The sequence below is a fragment of the Penicillium antarcticum genome, assembly GCF_028974205.1.
Source record: "Penicillium antarcticum strain IBT 31339 chromosome Unknown utg000006l_segment0_segment0, whole genome shotgun sequence".
NCBI classification, from domain to species: domain Eukaryota; kingdom Fungi; phylum Ascomycota; class Eurotiomycetes; order Eurotiales; family Aspergillaceae; genus Penicillium; species Penicillium antarcticum.
This window is the reverse complement of record NW_026695304.1, coordinates 386,161-407,678: the sequence shown is the minus strand read 5'-3', so window position 1 is coordinate 407,678 and position 21,518 is coordinate 386,161. Positions and strand designations below refer to the sequence as shown.

At 49.0% G+C, this 21,518-nt stretch overlaps 9 protein-coding genes across 9 annotated transcripts; 2 read left to right on the top strand and 7 right to left on the bottom strand.

Annotated features, from left to right (window-relative positions):
• Positions 1-1,147: 1,147 nt before the first annotated feature.
• Positions 1,148-1,774, bottom strand: N7508_006237 (uncharacterized protein; the record flags this gene model as incomplete). Its single annotated transcript, XM_058464303.1, has 2 exons — positions 1,148-1,699; positions 1,745-1,774. The coding sequence occupies 2 exons, from the start codon at positions 1,772-1,774 to the stop codon at positions 1,148-1,150; spliced, it is 582 nt and encodes a 193-aa protein (XP_058318156.1).
• Positions 1,775-3,848: 2,074 nt separating this feature from the next.
• On the bottom strand, positions 3,849-6,082 carry N7508_006236 (uncharacterized protein; the record flags this gene model as incomplete). The annotated part of the gene is made up of 2 exons (XM_058464302.1): positions 3,849-5,417; positions 5,483-6,082. The coding sequence occupies 2 exons, from the start codon at positions 6,080-6,082 to the stop codon at positions 3,849-3,851; spliced, it is 2,169 nt and encodes a 722-aa protein (XP_058318155.1).
• A 785-nt stretch (positions 6,083-6,867) lies between these two features.
• On the bottom strand, positions 6,868-7,857 carry N7508_006235 (dual specificity protein phosphatase family protein; the record flags this gene model as incomplete). Its single annotated transcript, XM_058464301.1, has 1 exon — positions 6,868-7,857. One exon carries the CDS (start codon positions 7,855-7,857, stop codon positions 6,868-6,870), a length of 990 nt encoding a protein of 329 aa, XP_058318154.1.
• A 61-nt stretch (positions 7,858-7,918) lies between these two features.
• On the top strand, positions 7,919-8,311 carry N7508_006234 (uncharacterized protein; the record flags this gene model as incomplete). Its single annotated transcript, XM_058464300.1, has 4 exons — positions 7,919-7,963; positions 8,056-8,086; positions 8,116-8,165; positions 8,192-8,311. The coding sequence occupies 4 exons, from the start codon at positions 7,919-7,921 to the stop codon at positions 8,309-8,311; spliced, it is 246 nt and encodes an 81-aa protein (XP_058318153.1).
• A 1,085-nt stretch (positions 8,312-9,396) lies between these two features.
• On the bottom strand, positions 9,397-10,341 carry N7508_006233 (putative C2H2 transcription factor; the record flags this gene model as incomplete). Its single annotated transcript, XM_058464299.1, has 3 exons — positions 9,397-9,680; positions 9,740-9,975; positions 10,031-10,341. The coding sequence occupies 3 exons, from the start codon at positions 10,339-10,341 to the stop codon at positions 9,397-9,399; spliced, it is 831 nt and encodes a 276-aa protein (XP_058318152.1).
• A 1,734-nt stretch (positions 10,342-12,075) lies between these two features.
• N7508_006232 (DUF4396 domain-containing protein) lies at positions 12,076-12,782 on the top strand (the record flags this gene model as incomplete). Its single annotated transcript, XM_058464298.1, has 2 exons — positions 12,076-12,427; positions 12,490-12,782. 2 exons carry the CDS (start codon positions 12,076-12,078, stop codon positions 12,780-12,782), a joined length of 645 nt encoding a protein of 214 aa, XP_058318151.1.
• An 807-nt stretch (positions 12,783-13,589) lies between these two features.
• N7508_006231 (bZIP transcription factor) lies at positions 13,590-15,788 on the bottom strand (the record flags this gene model as incomplete). The annotated part of the gene is made up of 5 exons (XM_058464297.1): positions 13,590-13,627; positions 13,705-13,987; positions 14,103-14,128; positions 14,445-15,611; positions 15,665-15,788. 5 exons carry the CDS (start codon positions 15,786-15,788, stop codon positions 13,590-13,592), a joined length of 1,638 nt encoding a protein of 545 aa, XP_058318150.1.
• Positions 15,789-16,243: 455 nt separating this feature from the next.
• On the bottom strand, positions 16,244-17,161 carry N7508_006230 (alpha/beta fold hydrolase; the record flags this gene model as incomplete). Its single annotated transcript, XM_058464296.1, has 1 exon — positions 16,244-17,161. One exon carries the CDS (start codon positions 17,159-17,161, stop codon positions 16,244-16,246), a length of 918 nt encoding a protein of 305 aa, XP_058318149.1.
• A 948-nt stretch (positions 17,162-18,109) lies between these two features.
• On the bottom strand, positions 18,110-21,406 carry N7508_006229 (putative regulator of nonsense transcripts; the record flags this gene model as incomplete). Its single annotated transcript, XM_058464295.1, has 2 exons — positions 18,110-21,131; positions 21,183-21,406. The coding sequence occupies 2 exons, from the start codon at positions 21,404-21,406 to the stop codon at positions 18,110-18,112; spliced, it is 3,246 nt and encodes a 1,081-aa protein (XP_058318148.1).
• Between the last annotated feature and the right edge of the window lie 112 nt (positions 21,407-21,518).

The following is a 21,518-nucleotide window of genomic DNA, read 5'->3' as shown; positions in this document are numbered from 1 at the left end:
ACGTCACAGCGTAACGCGCAGGAGGGGATCGGTTGCGATGAAAGTTGTCGCGTTGTATGCGGAAAGAGCTAGCAGAACGCACACCTCCAATCGTGATACTTGTTTTACCCCGTAAAAAGGTCTATACTTCGAAAATCAAACGGACCAAACGCAAGCGCAAGCGCAACATGAAGTTTAGCCGTCGACGCGGCATTTTCGCGTTTGACGCACGGACCAACTTTATATTGATCATCAACTACTCGTATTCACTCTAGTCTTGATGGACACAAATTTACACCATGGCGTAATAAATAAAGAGAGAAAGTGCTCGAAACCGTATAGTTTGATTATTTTTGGGGTGGATTTAAATGGTTGACGAATAATGCGCACTATATGCGGTCCGTACAGGCTTCGAATCTGGTATAGAGACAGTCACATCTACACCAAGTATTATAGGAGCATATTTCAATCCAAATAATACACAAGTCTGCAAAGCAGTGGGAAAGAGACCTTGCCCCGACAAAAACAATAGATCTATAAAGCCACAATGAGAGTCAGAAGCACCCATTGGTCTTTATTGCAGAGCCAGATCCGATGTGACCAAGTTTTGACCGAAACTTACCCTTAATTTCAAAGCGTAGTCTTCTCTAAATGATGTTTCTAATTATAAGAAGAGATGCCAGGATTGGGATTATGAAACCCTGTTGTCTCTAGAGGTGGAAGAGCTTGCCCCATCCGGCACATGCCACTTCTGGAATGGAATGGTTGGAAAGTCGGCACGAGCTGGTCAGGCAACTGGAAGAGGCTGAAATGAAGTAGCATGTAAATTAAGCTCAAATTCCAGTATAGTCTACCATGGACTGATTAACTTCAGCCCAAAACTCATACTCGTCGACGTCGAGGATGGTGGATGTAAGATCCCTCCATTCTAGATCTAACGCTTGCCACCGCAAACAAAAATATTCCCTCGCCGATATACTGTAGCCAGCTGCGCCCCAGTCTATGATTCCGGTCACGACATTATCGTTCACAATGATGTTGCTTTGGTGCAAATCACCATGTGTGAGCACCTTTGTTTCATCCTGGTCACCCGATACGAGAATTCTCTCAACCAGAGACTCATCTCTCTTCGTGAGCTGCGCATTGGGTCTGGAATTGCGAAGAGCTTCTACCACTCCCTGATTGAATTCTTTTCTTGCCAAGGTCCATAGCGACGGGGCTTTGCATCCCATGAATGTTGGAAGAGAACATCTTCGCATGAACCACCATCAATAGATCCGAAGAGCGGCCCTTCAATCTGACGCCACTCCCGAATAAACCCGCCGAGCTGTCGGACAATAGAATTTTTGGCATCCAGAGCCAAATCTTTCCAGCATTGTTCCAGAGGGATACCTGGGATCTTCGCCATCAAAATGAATCCGATATCAGCGATTGTGTAAGCATTGAAGACTTCAGGGACGGGGACTGATGTCCTTTTCCTCAAAAGACAGAGGGCCTCTGCTTCTCCCATCTGAACCATAGGTCCCACTTTCAATATTGTTGATGTATTGATCTCTAGGATTTTGCAACCTCCCATACTCTGTGGACATAGGTCTTTCGCACTTCGGATTTCTTCCAGCGTAACAATAGAAAGCTGGTGTCGCATCGAGGGAGCAAAGCGAATGTGGATATTAGACGAGAGAGTATAAGAAATGTAGTTGAGCAAGTCCCATTTTGAGGGCTATCAATTGGTTAGAAGATTCACTCTGAAGACTGATGCACGTACTGGGTTACTGCTGCCAGAATCCTCATCCATTTTGGCCAGTTTGCCTCCAGACTTGGCTATGGAAAGGCCACTGTTCAGCTTTCCCGTTTTCCGAGCTGACCACCCTTTTGTTCTTACAGGACTCGCACTGCATAGAGCTTAGGAGTGGAAGAGTTGCCAGCAGAGTTGTGAAACGGAGGAAGCGTTGAACGTTTGGGGGTGACCTGCAGGTCTTGTAATGAGTGGTCAAGTTCGAGCTTAGCGTGTTTGATTTATTTGCATTCATCTCAAGGCCAAAGGAAGCCGAAAGGAAACAGGAAATGGCCCTTTCTTGGCAGTCATTGGCTTGGTCAAATACACTTGAGCTATGGCTCAGCAGTGCCAACTGAAACAGGAATAAAGAAATGTTTTAATATTTTGAGATTACAGTATAGCTAAAGTACTAGCCTACCTGAGTGGATATTCGGCTGTATCCCAATCTCCCCGAGCGTCTGTGAATTCATTCGGGTTTGGTGGCAACCGTGCACACGCTGTACTGGAATGGCCAGAAAAATTTCTCCACAAAGCCTCTAACCAGCTGATCTCTGAGAGCCAAGTCAATGGTATGGTAAGTATCAAGATGCATCTGTTAATTTGATTCAACCAGAGTAAGAGCCGGCGCAGCTAACAGACCACAGGCAACGTGACAAACGGCAGTGTCCAAGACAACAGTCACGGGATCTGGCATGCCCTACATATTGATGATCTCCGGAAACGACGACAATGGGCTCCAAAGAAATGCGACGCGGTTAAGCGAATATGTCGAAATTCTCCTGAGATCGAGGTCTTATCATGCCAGGCCACATTGATGAGAGACCTTGTATATACGTTATGCGATAGACGATCTCAACCAAATTGGCGCACTGCTGTCATTGCTTCGAGTTTATCTGAGCTCTGCAGAGATAGCAAGAATGGAAGATCTGCAAAACATCGTGCTTCAACAAATGAGCCCGGCATGGCTTTTGTTTTTACAGGCCAAGGAGCCCAATGGATTGGGATGGGGCTAGTCCTCATGGGATTTCCTGTGTTCCGCCGGAGTATTCAAGCGACATTGGGTTACTTGCATAAGCAGGGTAGTCCTTGGGTTCTCCTCGGTGATATTCTCTCATTTGCCTCTTTTTGTGAGGACATTAATAGAAATGACTAACAGACTATTACTAGATGCCTTCGAATCAGGGGTTGGCAAGTTTCCCGACATCAACCATCCAATGCAGTCTCAGGCAAATTGCACCGTGTTACAAGTGGCGCTGGTTAATCTTCTCCTGAGCTAGAATTTATGCCCGAATATAGTCATCGGCCATTTCTCGGTCGAGATTGCGGCCGCATATTGCGCTGGGAGTATTTCCTGTGAAGCTGCATGGCAAATTAGCTATTATCTTGGACTTGTGTTGTCGATCCCCGAGAAAGCTGGAGGAGTGCTATGATAGCCGTGGGCTTGGAACCACATGTAGCACAGGGTTATGTTCACCAATTGATTCCCGAACTACAAGGCGCCAGAAAGGCAGTGCTTGCGTTACAGGGAAGTCTGGAGCGGATTGCCATTTTCGACAGACAGTTTTTAATCCAGGTGGCATATCACTCTATATACATGCAGCCCGTTGCTGATGTTTATCCATCGCTTTTTGAACTTGGCAACCGTCACCTAGGGCAGATGAGACAGTCTTTGAGACATGGTATTGTGATGATCTCCTATTGCCACGGTGAGGTATTGAACAGCGAAAGCCTACAGGATGCAGAGAATTGGGTGAAAAATCTGGTCTCTCCTGTTCGATTTGTGGAATCTGTTGAGGGCAGATAGGCCGGCAGTGTCGAGTTCCCTCTTTAACATCTAAAAAGAAGTATCTACAGGCCAGTTTATACTGGAAAGGTAAAGTACCCTAAGCGTGGGCTTGGCATACCCGGACAGGTGATGATCGGCACCGGACCTCGGCATCCTGACCACCGGCAAGGAAAACACACCAACTACAACTACAACTGACAACTTGTGAACCTGTGCCTGGTTTGCAAAAACTATTATTCATACACACAACTAAACTTACATAGGAGCAAGAATGTGCAAATCGTTCAAGTCATTTGGTATTTGATTTCACCCCCTACTGCGCGAAGAGGCACAAGAGTCCGTGGGCACCATCACCATTTCATTGGCAGAGTCATCAGTATCCAAGCCCAAGCTCAAATCAGTGGAACTGGACTGTTCTTCCTCTCGTTTCTTAGGCGGTTCCATATGCTCATCCTCCGACTCCTCCAGCATGATGCTCAGATCACTGTAAACAAGCCCATCCATTGAGCCACCGGCTCCGTCGCCCATGCCCCTGGACCTCTGGTGCTCATGCAAGAATGCGTCATACTGATTGGTCTGCGGGATTGCTCGACCAGTCATCCTCTGTGTGTTTACGATGTTCTGCACGGCTGCGTAGGGCTGTGTTCGGCTATAAGGGCTACCTCCTGTGCTGACGCCTGAAGGGTGTGGTCTGGGTTGGAGGTCGTAGTACTGGGTTTGGGTTCGTCCTTGTCTTTCTGTCATGCTCAGGTGGGCTTGTTGGAGGCGTTGAGCGAATCGCGCTTGACTCTCTGCATAATTGACATCTCTGGATAGCCAGTTTCCACCGACCGATCTGCTGAAAGGGCTGTTCGGTTGGATGACAGGAATTCTGCGTGAGAAAGGTATCGGGGGCTGAGGAGTGTATTGGAGGTTTTGTTGCCGGGTGACTGGGGTATTGGACTGAGGACTGAACTGAGGACCAACCGGATTGTGACACACTCTGGTTGGAGTCTCGATTTCTGCGGATTGGGTGATTGGCGATGGTCTTGGTCCATATGCAGGCCAGCCATAAGGCTTGGTGCCTGTTCTCTCGTATTGTTGGATCTGTGCGGCTTTCTGTCGGCCGACCTTGAGGTTGACGATGCCTTGGTGTCGAGTGGTTGTCCGGCTCGATTCTGGGCTCGTTCCCGTTAGGTCTTGGGGGTCTGGATACCAGTGGTCGAAGTATCTGCGCCAGTCCTGGGTAGGATCCGCGTCAGCGCTGTTTCGGATCAGCGCCCTGGGGTCGATGAGCCTGCTACTACTGAGGCCAACATCATGGATAAATTCCGTTCTATCCTGCACGGCTGGGCTAACAAGGTGCTTGCTCCCATCGAAAGGCGCGGTCACTGTTAGATTGTCTTTCCAATGGAACTCGTCTGGGTCCTGGCAGTCATCAGCTGATTCGTGTAGCTCGACCATGCCATCGCCCCAGTCGCCAGCCCAGCTGCGAGGAAATCCATGTTGATGCAGGTATTGTCTGGCTGCCAAAACATCTCCGGATGTGCAAAGCATTAGATCAGTGTAATTCGTCCCATCCAACAACGATTCGCGCGTGACCTGTCGCATAATGCGCTGCAATACTAACTGGGGCGGCGGTGCAAAGAGCTTTGTATCACTGTTGTCAATGTTCATCAATACCGCGCGCTGTTTGTTCCGCATCTCCTCCATCCGCTTGTTCTCTCGTTCAATTTGTTTGTTCCGGGTATCCATGTAATCAGAAAGTTTTTGATGATCTCTTGGCCCCAGCTTGAGCTTGGTGCAGACAGTTCTCCAGGTCATGTTCCTCATTGCCCTGTCCACCATTTCGACCTGAAGTGCGCTGTTCAGCTCGCTCCATTTGGGGTTTGGAATCTAACACAACCCCACTGAAGTTAGTCCCAGTCCATCTCACAACAGGCAGACTTGAAATTACTGACCTTGTCGAGGAGCAGCTGTGTGGGATCAGGTAAGTCTTCATTGTCGCTCATCGACATATCCTGTTCCTCGTCACTGGTATCCATCGGGTCCCTCAAGGCAGCCTTGGCCATCATCGCCATGTTGCGCACATAAACCGGATTCGACTCGTTGTTGCTGACGACATGATTCTCTAGACTATCCAATGGAACATGATCCACCGTGGTGGGAGCCCATTTCACTCTCCGTCTCTGTCGAGGCATGTCGGCGATGGCAGCAGCAGCCGAAGAAGGATCAGAAGTAGGAGCAGGAGGGAGTCGGAAACCACTTTGTCGTTTGCCCACAGGCAAATTGAGGATGAGCCGGCGAAGTTGCGGGTTGGTCTGGGGCCTGTCAAGTGAAGGAAACGCAGCAGGGGGCAAGTTGGGGTTGAATGGCTTCGATGTCGAGCTGCGCTTCTTAACCGGACGCGGCCTGCCCAAATCACTTAGTTCCATGTTATCATCATCCCCCTCGTCGAGCCTCATTCGGAGGGCACTGCGAGGTGTCGGGATCTCTGGGCCTTCGCCTTCCCCATAGCGGGTTGGTGCGCGAATGTTGTCGCGCAGCTTCATTCCACTCATGTTCAAGTGAGGGTCCGTTGACGTTTGAGTCTCAGAGTGTCAGATGGATCTGGATCGGACTTCACGCTGACTTATGCACAATTTGGAATAGTTCAACGTCAATCGCAAGTTCGTTAATTGCAACGAGAGTGAACTCACGATGGCACTCATTTGCCGCATGCAAGATTCGAAAGCAACTGCGCATAAGGCAGAAAATTGATGAATGCAGGGCTATGCGTTGGAAAAGGCAGAATTTGGGGCAAGAGAAATGGCGCGTGGTGTTGCGCTGAGGGTGTTTGCCCCGAGAAATTTTGAGGCAACGCAGACTTCCGTCCGAAAGAGGAAAAATATGGCAGGCAACGCTGGATGATCTCAGCTCAAATCCAGATAGATGTTTGAACTAAAGACTCCGCATATGCGCCCCCAGATACATGACTGACTTAGAAGCTAACCACATCTTTGGTTCTGGTCATAGATCGAGACATATACTGATATAAGTTACAGGTCATGGTCATGTTAGGATACAGAGCTATGTGGCCGATGGACACCATTTCATTGAGATTCTACCTAAAGACAATAGAACAACACTGGCCTCCTGCGGCTGGGTATTTGCATGAAAGAGACATGAAGCAATAAAGCAAAAATAAAGAGATGACCAGACCATATCAGCAAGGCAGTTAATATACCACCTAAGCAACGATATCCCTTTGGTCTAGGAATAAAGTAAAGCCACCTCAATTGACCACACAGCAAATCATCGATTCTATCAAAAGTGAGGACACGAGCTTCTCAAGGAATCACCCTTCTCACACAACACGGTCTTGAAATGGAGCATTCGGCTTCCGCTCAGCGAACCAAGTCTCCTCTCCATCAATATCCATCTCTCCATCCTCAACAGTAAGGTCATCATCTCGATGATCCTGGAAACTCCTTTTCTTCATAAGAACCTGGGATTGGGACGGTGGCGCCAAAGTCGCAGCGGCACGCGGCGCAACAACATGCCTGGATTTCTCGACATCACGCTTCGCAGATAAGATCGAGTCAAACGCCTCGAGGATACGCTTCATCGGATCCTCGATAGAAGAACAAAACCGACGCTGCTGGATCATATGAATAGCCTCATTGACATCAACATTCAGCATGACCATGATGTAGGCAACGACGACACCAGCGGAACGTTCATTCCCAGATTCACAAAATACCAACACCTTCCTCTTCTGATGACCATCTTCAGCCATAGAGTTACGATCCGTATCTGTCCCAGCAAGATGATCATTAATCCGGCGAATAGCCCAAGGAAAAGCAGAAATCAACTCCTGATTATCAAGCACATCAATCGTATCAGCCATAACGCCTACCTCAGCAGCAGCCTTATCACCAGAAACCAGACGCGCCTGCGCCGAATGCTTATTCCGAACAGCAAGAAGTAACGTGAATCCCTCACGGCGGACATAATCCCGGTCCCGTAAACACGCCGACGGACCCAGCGATAAGAAAGGCAAGACGGACTGCGCCTGCCGGCGCATCTCATAACTCCATTGGAGGGCGTTGAAGCGGCGCGTGAAACCGCCCAGATTGACGCGGTTGAAGAAGTTCACGGGGACGAACTCGCCTTCGGCGAACTCGTGTGTTGATCGGTCTAGCTGCTTCGTGTCCACAATTACTGTGTCTGATTCGTCCAGGCTACCCAGTCCGTAGAAACTGTTCAACGCGGGGGAGCTGGTCTGTTGTGGAAACCGCGGGGTTGATACGTATTCTTGTGTTCGGATATAGTTGGATTGGTCCATTTGGGACATTGGTACTTCCCTGTCCGGTCCGACGTTGCTCATAGACATGTTTCCTTGTGAGATCCCGACCATGGGGACGTCGTGGTTGGCGCTGCGGCCTGAGGTGATGCGATGTGTATGTTGGACCTCGTTTCACGGCTTGCCGTGTTGATAGCTCCACAGATGATCAAGTGTGCTTTTTTTTTTTAACAAAGACTTGAATAATAGAAATATAGGTTTCTTCGCTATCACCAAGGTCGTAGCTTTCAAGGCGTGGATGCCTTGTAGTGAGTGAGCTGTGGGCAGTCTGGTGGTTGGTTGCAGATGTTGAGTTGAGGGTAAGTGATCATTCCCCGAGCTGCAGTATGTTGAGATTCCTCGTGGTGCAAAGCGAAAGTTCTCCAAAGTCCTTCAGTTTCAGATGCCTCTGATTCAAGCAACAAGAATCGTCGTCAAAGCGAGACTGGACCAACGTGATGATTAGGTAATACATTTAATCGGATGCGGCCTCTGCCGCATGTAGAGCTCTAAACCGTCAACTAACTGAATATAATCTTCTCTTGGGATACCCAAGAACAACAGACAGACTCACATGTCGAAATCAATGCTGCCAACAAGCTAATCATGTGATAACGCGTTGACGCGACTCGCCCGGACATCGACTCAAGTACGCCACGACATTAACAATAATGAGTCACAACCTAGCACAGTCACCTTGGCAAAGAGTCATGTTAGACTAGGCTGTAGGGCCACTGCCTGGGTGTATGACACTGCGTATAGTGCCCTATGACCCGCCGGGGACCGCAAGTTCCGTGAATGACCGCCTAACAGCGGCCTTGTCTCCTAACGCCGGGCATTTAGATGCGGATGTGGATGTCAGTGGGGCTATATCTCACCCCGAGATGACCGTGCATACGTCAAAGACCCTCGTGAGAGCCTCGTGGGTATTAACGAGGTAAGGGTCTGATGGGGTGGCTGGATGTTTGCCTGAAGATATACGATGGGCGCCTGAGGAACCGATTTCCCGAGCTACCTTATTGGTCGCCTTGTGCAACTGTGATCGGGCTGGAATTCAGTGCCTCGAAGGGCTTGACCTTCATGTGTTACATCGTATGACTTCGGGTCCTGAGACAGATATGGGAATGCCTAGGCGGTTGAAACGGCTTTATTACAGGTGTTTACAATTTAACGAGTCTACGGGAACAGTAGTGTAGCTAAGATGATTATATGAGAACACTGGGTAAAACATATGGAAAAAAAAATAAAACGAAAGAGTAAAAAGATACATTGAAACAAACACCCGGGTATATGAGGCGAGACAAAGCTGTAAACCGCCTCTGAAGACAACACCGCCTGGCCCATATGAACTCGTCACTCAAGCTTAAACGCCACAAGGAAGAGTCGGTGGACCCTTGTAAAACTTCACTCTGAGAAAGCCACAAAAACCAAACCCAAATGCGACACAAATCAATAAAACAGAAGATTATATTGAAGCCTTATTGCTTGCTTCAAGAAACGCCCACATGATGCAAATCGATCCGTAGACTGCCTGAACCGTAAGAAACAGGTTTACACAGGGGCAGCCTGGGGAGTGGGCTGAGAAAGAGGCTGCAGGTCAGATTCAGTCGGGGACTGCTGGGGAATAGCCTGCTGAAGACCGGCAACGATTCGCTCCAGCTCCTCCAGGCGGCGATCCTTCTCTTCGACCTCACGGCGCAGGCGCTTCACTTCATGGTGGAGCTCAGTGCCATTCTCGTCTGTCTCGGGGAGGTTGCCATCGTGGGAGTCGTGTCGGCGCTTCATACCAGTCGCAGGGAGAGATGGAACACGGACACCCTCGACACCCTCGACGCCTTCAAGCTCAGTTGCGCGGTCCCAGGGCAGATCCACAACAAGCGGGGGTTTTCGTCACCGTGCATGTGGCGGCGGCGAAGGTGCTCGCGCAGGTTCTCCTGGCGTGTAAATCCATTTCCAGTGCTGCGGTTGCAATCGTTGTATGGGCACATCAAAGCCTTCTTGGCATCGGTGTTCTTCTTGTGCACCTCGCGCTGGTGACGTAGCAAACCGCCGGAGTATGTGAAGCCTTGAATCTTGTCGCAGTTAGGCTCGTAACATTTGTAGGGGCGATCATGTTTGTCCATGTGTTTGCTAAAATCGGGTCAGTATTTGACGCGCCAAGAGACGAAACAAGACTTGTACTTACTTCCATTCACAAGGACGGCGGAAAGTCGGCGGGGCAGCTTGACAATCAAGGTGATCGCAGAAAATCTGGCCCTCGGAGTTTTTGGGAGGATCGCGAGCGCGTCGGACAGAGACGCTTGCTCGCGTGGGGTTGAGGTAGCTCATGCCCCCTTCGTTGTGTACTTTGGCAATTGCGTAGTCGTTTGATCTGTGGTGGGTAGACATTGTGGCGGACGGAGGCGATTGTTCAGAGGCAGATGCGAGGATAGAAGCAGCAAGAGCTCCGTTGCGTCCCTCACTTCTTGGACTAGGATAGTCAGAGCCGTCGCCCATATCGCGAGTTGACCCCACACTAATGAGAGAGATACCGGAAAGACGCGTCTTATTTCACAACCACGAAATCAGCAAGGCTGAATGGTTGAGAGGTAAAGAATGCGATGAAAGGTGTTTATGAGAGAGGCGAAATAAATTGGTGGGAAAACGATGATGTATGGATGTATATCAGAGATGTGGAGTTGCCAAAATTTTCAGGTAGCAAGGCATCCGTCAGGCTATTTATACGTTGGTCGGTTGCGTCAGGTGCTTTTTTACGCCACTGTGGCGCAGCTGGTCTTGATCTTTGATGTCTCTTCTCGCGGAGGTGCCGAACATCTGAATACAAATCACTACTGGCCAGAGCTATATATGCAGGATGCTACGTGGATGATCCCTTTCTTTAATCGCTTCGGAGTGATCCCCCGTCGACTCCGTACTGTGGCGCTTAGAAAGCAGTGACTCATAGGTCTCCATCCTGCTGTCCGAGTTGGCGGATCCGGTTTAGGTATCAAAGCTCACCTGTCAGGCAGCCACCCGGATCTCAAGGGATCGCCACTCTCGAACTCCCACGGCATTGCAAGGCCTTGCAAGGAACATTCGAAGCGATCGTGGCGCGTGGCGGTGAGGACACGTGACATTATGTAAGCCGTCTCCATCAGGCAGTGCGCTGCAATGTATCTTCGCTATGCCCGATGTTAGGCTACAAGAATTCTCTAATTTCAGAGGATCAATAGGCTCATTCTAAATCTGCATCGCGAGGGTTTCTATTAAAAGGAACTTGCACTGCAACTCTCTGCGAAACATCCAGTGAGAGCCCGTTACGGTTCACCCGGCTATGCAGACCTTGATGACAATTACAATCGAACATTCTATGTTGTTCCGATGGCAAAATGAAAGACTCATTGCGTGGCCATCATGGCTATGCCGGATAATCAACACCTTAAATGTAGGAGCCTCCGGCAAGAACACAATCAGCATTATCGAGTCCAGAAAAAGACAGAAAAACCAGGAAGAGACACCCAAAAGCCAATGAAAAGGAAGCATCTCCTAACTTGGATGCATCTAGAGCTCTCCATCACATTATCAGGAGCGAAATATTTACTCTGCTGCAAACCCTCTCGTGGTCTATAGATCCTCTTGGCCAAGCCGGGAATGTAAATAGTACTGCCTAATAAACACTGCCTCGTCTGGGCATCAAGATCTGCATGTCAGTGCCCTGACCAGGCCCTATATTCATGCTTATCTATTTTGAGAATCTCTAGTTTCATGTAGATATTCCTTTCCTCCAGAACTTGTGCTGTACACTGCCCGACATGACGAAGCAGAGAACTCAGCCATCAAAAATGTAACATCATGAGACTGCAACTTTGGACAAAAGAACCCATGCCAAGCGTACTAAATGCGTGAATTGTGCTGTTGGGCGAGATGCGATGTTAGTGTTCCCGCCCCACTCCCGGCAAGGGTGAACGAACTTGTGTTTCCTTCTCCTTCTTCATTTTGTATAGTAATTCGAATGTTTTGATTCCCCGATTGCAAGATTATCGGATTGCTGAGACTAACTTCAACTCGTCTTGGGATATTCTCAGCAGGAAGGCATATATAATTACTTGAATGCGGCGTTTGTGCTACAACCCCGGAAGCAAGCTCCACCTTTTCACCTAGCGCGGCTTCGTCCTGTCTCGACGAGGTTTATATACACCATTGCACTGTAACTTCATTGAAAAGTACAGAGACCTCCGAATCATCCGCAACATGAATTCAGTACGTCACTCGCTCTTCGCCATACGCAGCCCCGGGATTTGTTGGGCCCCTATACGCCACTTCAGCAGCATCCCTGCCACGCGCGCCTGTCATAAGGAGCCTTCTTCGAATGGCCCACAGGAAGAAAAGACCTGCAAAAGTCAAGAGTCTATCACGAATATCCCATCGACCCCCTTATCAACACTCCGTCTCCCGTTCTGGTCCTGTAAATCCACCTGGCGAAGAGCGGGAATCAACACTCTCCGCTGTCTAGTAGGCTGCACAGCTGGAGATTTCTCTGCGTTATGGATTCTTCAAACCTATTATCCAGAGCTAGGTACGAGTAACATCATGGCTATGTCGAGTGAGTCCCCTCCCTAGCTTCAGCTATCCCGTTCATGATAGGACCACTGCTGACAATCTCAGTGGCGTCCGGTATCACAACTTCCATCATCCTCGAGACAGTTCTGCTCCACTGGGGAGCTGACCAGCTTCCTTGGGTAAGAGCTGCTCGTACCGCTATGGGTATGAGCATGGTTTCTATGCTGGCCATGGAAATCGCAGAAAATGCTGTTGATTATCATTTGACAGGTGGATTGGTTGCATTCGGAGATCCGAAGTTCTGGTGGGCGGCTATTGTCTCGATGGGGGTTGGGTATTTGGCGCCTCTGCCTTATAACTATTTGCGTTTGAGGAAATATGGAAAAGCTTGCCATTAGTTGTAGTGTGCCTTATGTGTAATTTATGCTGTGTGTGACAATTTTCAAAACCTTTGTATACCACATTGGATGCCACAACATTCTTCACTTCTCCGTCCTATATATGATCTCAATGATCAACTCGAGGATCTCGGAAATGTGTAAATAAGATGCGAAGGAAGCCACGAAAAAGGAAGTGAAGAGGGAAATTTTAAAGTAGGGCGTAAACGATACATAGAAAGGCAATATTGAATGACACTATATACAAACTTATGACCCAAGTTGTAGCTCTAAAGCGTATTGTCCTTTTTTAAAGGGGGTTTATTGCGAACACAGTTTAATTCCCTGTCTTTCCAATTTCAAGTTTCCCTTTCATCTATCCAGTAATCCTGTTCAAGAACCGGTTCCTTCCTCGCCTAGCAAGATAAACCCCTTTGTAGCTTGTCAGCATTCAAATCAATCTCCGAAAGCTTCCATTCAAGCATCTCGCTCGCCGTAAACAGCTATTCATAGCATGTGAAGCACATATTGATACCCGACGACAGCTTGTACTCTCTCGGTCCATTCTTTTTCTCATAGGTTCCTCTCTCATTGATCTGGCGGGCTCACCGGAGTGATTGTTTCATAGCTTCATACAAAAAGCCTTTCCAAACTACTCCAGCCGCGGCCAGGAAACGGAATTCTCGTGGTGAACTGAGACAAGCTGAATCCCGTATGTACACACGAAGCACGTGCCCAACCACGCCAGACAATCCCGCACTCTTGTTACGCACGGCGATCTCCGGAACTCGATAGTCCCTCTGAGATGCGTGCGATTTCTTGGTACACTCAAGAGAGGAGAAGAGTTCCAGACAACTTCACTGAGACTGTTGCTCATGACGTGAATGAGTTTGTCAATGCTGACATTCATTGACACTATTCCAATGCTCAGTCAACGACTTACCGCGAAGAGTTTCGCTCATCTGGGTGTTGAGTGGTGCCGCCGAGTCGCGTTCTGTCGGGCGTGTGGTGAAGATATCAATCGCAAATTTGAAGTAGATGATGTTGCCACTTATTGACTGGAGATATTGGAGATTCCACATTTTATCGTCCTTATACACATCGATGTGCAGGCCGCATAACTCATTGCAGGACACTGCAAATTTGTCGGAGTGCGTTGACGACGTTGTGGACTTGGTCTCACCAGTGACTGTCCCGTCGAAATTCCAGTACCATTTCGATTCCCCCTGGTTGCAATGAGTAAGTCGATTTCAGATCTTAAGTTTTATGGAGCTTACACTGATCAATTATGTCGACTATGATGGTTTGAGTAGGTTTTCGAGCTCGATGCCTATCTTATACCAGGGTTTCATCCTGGTTCGCGATGACTGATTTGCGATGATATCTGGTTTGCAACAGAAGGTGGGTTGCGACGATGCTGAGCGAAAGCTTCTGCAGAAGGTGAAAGTAACAGACGTTTGACAAAACGTTGCAACAAGAGAGACGTTGAAATGATACTGAACGTGAAGCTTCTATAGAGGGTAAAAGAAAGAGATGTTTGACAATGTTTTAATATAGTCAGATCTTTTTGGTCTGAAAGGTAAGACTCAATCGAGGGTTGCTTGCTACCCTTTCAAATATCTTGCTATATACATTCAAGTTCTCTCGGCGTATCCTCCCCTCTGATGTCGCGCCACCACTCACTTTGTCGGACAAGCTCTCCATCTTCTCCGCCTAGTAGAGTCCAATACTTCTTCAAAAACCACGCCTTAGCTTCCCAGCTGCGAACATCCCACGGTGTACCCGTCGATGCAAACCCAGTGGACTGATCACGATCCTTCTTCCCCACACCTGCACCTCCCCAACATACCAAGCCAGCCAGAAGATCGAGGAAGAACTGATCCTCATCGAATTCATCCAGATGCTGGTGTCTGATGATGTTTTTCCTCAGCGTCGGAAAAGGAAGAATATCAATATATGGATGATGCTCAACGGTAATTTGCTCGCTGCTCGGCCTCAGATCGGGCTTCAGCACTTTGAAGATACTCTTCACACTGCCAATCGTGTTTGCTTCAATGAGATGATCAGACGTCGCACCCGAACGATAAAACGGCGAGCGACAATCTTCGGCACAAATCATCTCCTCGGTAATGCCAATATACATCCCTAGATTGAACAAGGCTGCGATGGTGCACACCGTTTCGAGGCGGAGAGCATTGGCGTATGGATCTGCTATACGTTGCGTCGGCGTGAAACTCAAAAGTCGAAGACCTCCCAGCGTATATGGATCCGGACCTTGGGTTCGTATTTGGATATGTGGGCTTGGGCAGCCGCAGTCTATGTTCGATGTCCAGTATGGGTCTGAGCCGTCATTGTGTTTCTCGCACATCAAAACTGAAGGGTTAACGTGGGCTGCGGTAGTGGGTTTTGATATGCCTGTTGTGGATTGGGATCTGGATGACCGTAAAAAGAGTGTCGTGGTGTCCCATGGGCTTAATGATGGCGGTGTGTTATTTTCCGATTGTGACATCTGGGTAGTACAGTCCCATATGCCTGGCGCTGAAGAGGTCCCATCGAACTGTGGTATAGTTGCTGTGGGGTCCCATGTGCTTAATGCTGACCAGGTATCCTCAAAATGTGGGACAATATCTTGGAAATCCTGGGTCCCTGAGGATTGACTGGGGGCATGTATATCTGAAGTCTCATAAATTGATGGGTTTTCTGTTGTGATGTAGAACGGTGCAATTGAGGTTTCTTCAGATATATTCACTTGAGGAATAGCTGTTCTCACAGCTAGTGTTTCTTTGAAAGAGGCATGCTGTGAGGCTTCGAGTGCCTTGAGATAGCTGAGGCGCTCACGAAGCTTTTCTCCTAAATGAACAATCAGGATTTGTATCGCCAGGGATCGTTAGCTGAGAGCTTACTATATCGCTTTTGGGCCTTGATATTCTGTTGCCGTCTCTTCTCCGGATCGCGGCGGACGGGTTTTCGTTTCTCCTTTGCTACGCCTTCACTCCGTTGTGTGTCCCCTCGAGTATGAGAAGACATCCTAAAGAATGAGGTAGATTGGTCGATAAGTAATCTGTCGTAATAGGTAATTCCAAGTAAGAAGGGATGATTGAGGCGAGTAAGATGAATGAGGTGTGGTCAGAATAAGCTCCAAGGCTGTGAGATGGGTACGTCAGCGACAGCCAAATACGAGCAGGCTGGAGATCAGCGGTCATGACGGACTTGATTTGGGCTTGGTGGTATCTTCTGGTATTTCTGGCCCAGAACTGTACAATATTTGGCCTTTGGCAGATGTTTTTGAGATGTTAGATCTGTAGTCTGTAGAATTCAACGCCAAATTCCCCACGCCATCCACAATCGGTTGCCGCTAGTCCGTTTCTGGCAACTCAATCAGATCCATAGTACACCTTAAAAGAACAGAAGAATAGCATTTGTGTATCCACTCATTGTATTAAGCTCAGATCAGAACAACCCTAAATGTTGTAGCTCTATGGTCACAGCTTCTGAGCATCTCTGCCCCGTACCATTCCAAGCACCCACCTAATCTCCTCAGCTATAACATCAGGTTTGAGAAGATGAATATTATGCCCACAATCTGGCAAATAGACAAAGTGAGTTCTCGAAGAAAGCTGCAACTGTTGCTCAATCATTTCCCTCGCAGCTACATCCCAGCTATCCAACGTCTTCCGAAACGCTGTCTGCTGCTCCTGCGTCCCATTACCCGCTTTGACGCCTTTCTCATAGATCCGCTCATGCTCAGTGACACTCCTGCAAAGAACCACACTCAAAGGTTTATTACCCAAGGCCTGTTGTTCAAATTGCTTCTTCTCGCTCAGAGTCTGGCAAACCTCCCAAACAGAATTCGGTTCGATCTCTTCACCACGAGCCATGTCAATAGCCCTTTGTCGCCACTGATCCCGAGTTAAAACTCCATCTTCTCGCAAGCCTGTGATTTGGGACAACTTAAGGTCACCAAGTACGGCAGCAATATTCGGATCCGGAAGTCGGAAGAATTTGGGGTGGTTCTCGGTTGCGGTGTCGCAGAGGACCATTCCGCAGACTCTTTCTGGGTGCAGATGTAGATACTCTCTTGCGATGATGCCGCCGTAGGAATGGGCGGCTAGGATTATTGGACCTTGCTGCTGGATGGACTCGAGAAGACTGTGTAGTTCTGTTGCGGATGTGACTGCTGTGATGCGATTGGGTCCGCTTTCGCTTTTTCCTAGACCTGACCGGTCGTATATGAGTAGTTGAGCGAATTTGGATACCAGTGGTTCTAAAGCTGCGTAGCTGGAGGCGACGTCGCCAGCCCCCTGGACTATTACCACTAGGGGATCATCGAGGTTTTGTGGGTTGCCAGTTATCGAGTAAGAGAGTCGGTGGGTGCCGATTGAAATCATCGAGGTCTCCATCCTAGCTGATTGGGCTGGCTGGTTTGAGGGTTTCTTTGCTTGATGTTGGCTATGGAGAGATCGAAGGAGGCTGAAAGTACCAAAGCGGGGCAGCGGACTAGCCCTAAGAAGTATACCAGCCAAGTCACTTACATACAACAGGGGTCAGAATCCTGTTCACAGTACCAAGAAGTATTAGACGATTTCTATCCGGGGATGCTCAAGTGAGCGTACCATTCTATGCTTCTTTGTTGCCTTTAAACTGACCTCTCTTCCTTCGCTTCTTTTTTTCACCCCTTTTGCCCAGTTTCAAGTGCCCAATTTTGATCATTTCAATCATCTACGGGTGAGGTTGTAAAGGTCTTGTGGTCGTCTCTGTTGTAGCCTATCTTAGTGCTCCAATCATTAGCGATTTAGTTTATGGACTTTTCGTCTACGTCTACGTATGCGAATACAACTGGGATGATAGTTGACATTGATTTTTGAGCTAGATACCTGACAGTCTTAGGGATAGAATACTGTAGCAAGCATGAATCAAGGCCAATGGGCAGGGAACATTCGCAGAGTTGCCCAGTAATCGCTACCGAGACTATCTGAACTGGGCATCGAGAATCGACGGGTGAGATGTTTGTAAATTTCTTGAACGGAAAAATACTGGACGACCATCGTTGTATCCGTTTGAAAGTCACGCTCTGAAAACACTGAGGTGGCGATAACGAGGGATCAGACCAAGGGCTGTCCTTCGATCAACGTAACGGTGCTATTCTGGCAATTAAGTGAAGCCAAGAATGAGCATCCGAGAAGTCTCGGTTTCACCGATCCAAAGTTCTGATCGGCATGAAAGAAACTGGCGGGCAGACTCTATTGGAAAGAACCCTGGTAGCTATTGCGGACATTGCTTCTCCGAGTGGTAGGAGAATGAATCTGTTGGAGATTGCCCTGAGACGTATTGAACGCGAGGGTGTTCACTCAGTCGTAGTTACCGCCGACTTGGCTGGCGAAAGCAGTGGAGACACTGCGAGCGTCATCGTCATCGTGAATATTCTGACCGGGCGCGCCACGGGTCACGCGAATGCTGGCTGAGCTACCTCCGAAGATGCTTCCATTGTCGGGAACTCCAGCTCTGTAAGGCTCGCGTCCACCAGACTCCACATAGCGCTTCAGACGGTCAGATTGGCTCAAACTGGGCTGCTTGTTCATGTCGTTGATGCTGAGGCCAGCGAGGCTGACACCACCTTGGTCAACGCTACGGCCGTCGACAATGCTGCTGGTGACATCGGACTCGGTCGCAGCGACGGACTCTCCAGCCACACTAGGAGCACCCTTGCCTTGGCCACCGTTTGCGCGGCGACCCCCGGAGATAGCAGGCCAGCTATCGCCAAAGTTTTGGAACATGGGCGGGTACCCAGAGGGAAGGCCAACGCCACCAAGAGCAGATGAGTGAACCGAAGACACATCATCGGGGATATAGCCGACTACGGATCCAGAGTCGTGATACTCATTGCGATGACCATTGCGACCATTGACAGCGCCGTTAGGGGCATTGGAAGCTTGGCTGAATGACATCTGGAAGCGCTGGGGACCTCTGTAGGCTTGCTTGGGACGGCTGAACTGAATCAAAGATTCTTGAAGATTGGACAAAGGTCCCTCAACGAGACAGTGTCGTTCCTTAAAGTGCTGCAGGAGACAATTCCACAGGGGATGCTTGGAGAGAACCTTTGGGTTTCCGAGGATGACCAGACCGAAACGGGCACGAGTAAGGGCAACATTGAGACGACGAGGATCGCTCAAGAAACCAATACCCTGGTGGTCGTTGGAACGTACACAAGAGAGAATGATGTAATCCTTCTCTCGGCCCTGGAAGGCATCGACGGATGCGACCTCAATCTCCTTGTAGTGCTCCTTCTTGAATGTACCATTGGCCTGCATAGAGCTAACGATGTAGCTACGCTGTCCCTCGTAGGGGGTAATAATACCGATGTCCTTGGGCTGCACACCTGCCTTAAAGAAACGGGTAACAATCTTCTCGACATTGGTTGCTTCGGTGCGGTTAAGGTACGAGGTTCCCGAAGCCGAGATTTCTTCATTGCCGAGGTTCGACCAGAACATCATGGGGTCATCAATGATGGGCCAGGGGAAGTCAACATCACGACGAACACGATCAGCAATAGTGATACCGTTCTGGAGAGAGCCCTCGTAGAACATGTTCGATGGGAATTCCGAAAGACACGGGTGCATGCGGTACTGGACGTTCAAACGGATGGGAGAGCATCCCAAGATAACGAGACGCTCGAACAGAGACTGGTTCAGGCCAGCCTTGGCGGCCTTCTTGTTCATGATAACAGGACCAAGCTGCTGGTGGTCACCGACCAGAACAACTTGTTTGCAACCAAGAACCAGCGGGATCATGCACTCGGGCTCGGCAGATTGGGTAGATTCATCAATCAGGACAGTACGGAACTTGCCCTTGGAGAGACGAGGGTCACCTGCACCCACACAAGTGCAGCAAATGACATCCGCATTGGTGAGAATTTCGCGCTCGGCAGACCGGGTGAGCTGCTTCAGGCGCTTTTCGTCCTGGCTGGACAACTCGCCAAGTTCGGCCTTAAGCTGGTTGAGCTTCACCAATTCAATGTTGCTGTCGTTCATGCGAACCTGCTCGTGGAGTGAAAGGAAACCAACGGCAGACTCAACATCCTCACGAGATTTGGCAGTGACGCGGACGGTCTTGAGACCTGTTCGGTGGATACGTTCGCAAAGCTGGTCAACCGCTACGTTGGATGGAGCGCAAACCAACACCTGACCTCCGTTGATTTTGGCAAGGTGATAAATGATGGTGGCCGAGGTGACGGTCTTACCAGTTCCAGGTGGACCCTGGATCAGACTGAGAGGGCGCTGCAGAACACTCTTCACTGCGTTAATCTGACTGCCGTTCAGATCAGGCAGACCGGGAACGCTGAACTTCTTCGGAATCTGTGTCTTCATGGGAGCGGCCGCAACTTCATGACCAAGAAGGCGGTGAAAGATGTAACCAGAAACACTCATCTCGTCCACGGCAAATGTCTTCATGGCGCATTGCATGCGATCGAAAGAAGTGGATTTCCAGACATAGTCTGCCATGAAGTTGTGAGTGCATTCGGTTGGGACTGACTTGTGGTCACCCTTGGCGCGCAATTCAATGGTCACCTCGTCAGATTGGTTATTAGGAATCTTGATAACGTAACCAACTCCTTCCCATTTGGGACGCAGTTCACCATTGTACTTGAGACGCATCTCATCACCAACAGCCAGCTTCACATCTCCCAGCTCAAGCTTGGGCAACACAAAGCTAGCGAGATGCTTGTTGTTAAGACCAAGATCCCAGCGCACAATCAATCCATCCTGAGATTGAGATTCCTTCAGCTTGCGGTCGTAATCAGCCTCGATCTTCACGAGTGGACCAAAGATGTTCTGGTATTGGAAGGCATCATCGTAGCGAAGTAGAACTGGCGCAGGCTCATCATCCACTGCAGTGGCTTTCTCTAGATCCTCGAGCGTCGCATTGCTGTTCTCCTTCCACATTTCTTCCAATTTGGCAATGACCTGGGGGCTGAGGTGGCGGGCTCGGAGCTGCTCTTGATCAGTAGGCGCACCCACCAACCAGGGAAGGAAGGAGCGATCCTCAATAAGTGGCTGCCAGCGAGAAGTGTCCCAATTCATATCCTTAGATGAAGGCATGGAGGCACATGGCTGACGACAGAGAAGCACAACAACTGTATCTGACTTGGCGGGAATGAAACCAAGCAAGAAAACATTCTTGGTGCCACAGTTGTAGCATTCGAGAATGGTATCACCCAAAGAAGAGCCAGGGTGAAGCTGAACTTCTTTATGACGAGCGCGAACAAGGTGATTGACAATATGAGACGAGGATGTATTTCCACGAGCACTGCAGAACCATTTGTTGCACGAAAGACATTTGACGACGCTACTGGGGTTATGGATACCGCAGTATCTATCAATGTATTAGTGAAAGCTCATCTGAAAAAGACAAGGTAAAACCCACGCGCATGCATGAGCAGGAAGCTCTATTTCTTCGTCGCCATGCCCTTGGTTCTTTTGGTTTCCATTCACCGGCGCACCAACTGTGCTTTCCATGTCGTCGTCTTCAAATGTGTCGGAGCCATCATCTTCGTCGTCATGAAGCCTCGGCCTAGCGCGGCCAAGTGCAGTCTGGTCATATTCGTCAATCTCCACCCCCGTTGAGGAATCTTCCGGTTGATAGCTCATTATAAATGCTGATCTGGGAAGTTGGCGTTGATAGTTGAGAGAAATAAGTGCGGAAGTAAATTTTAAACAGAGAAACCGCGTAACTGAAAGCGCAAGCAAAAATAAGAAAAGA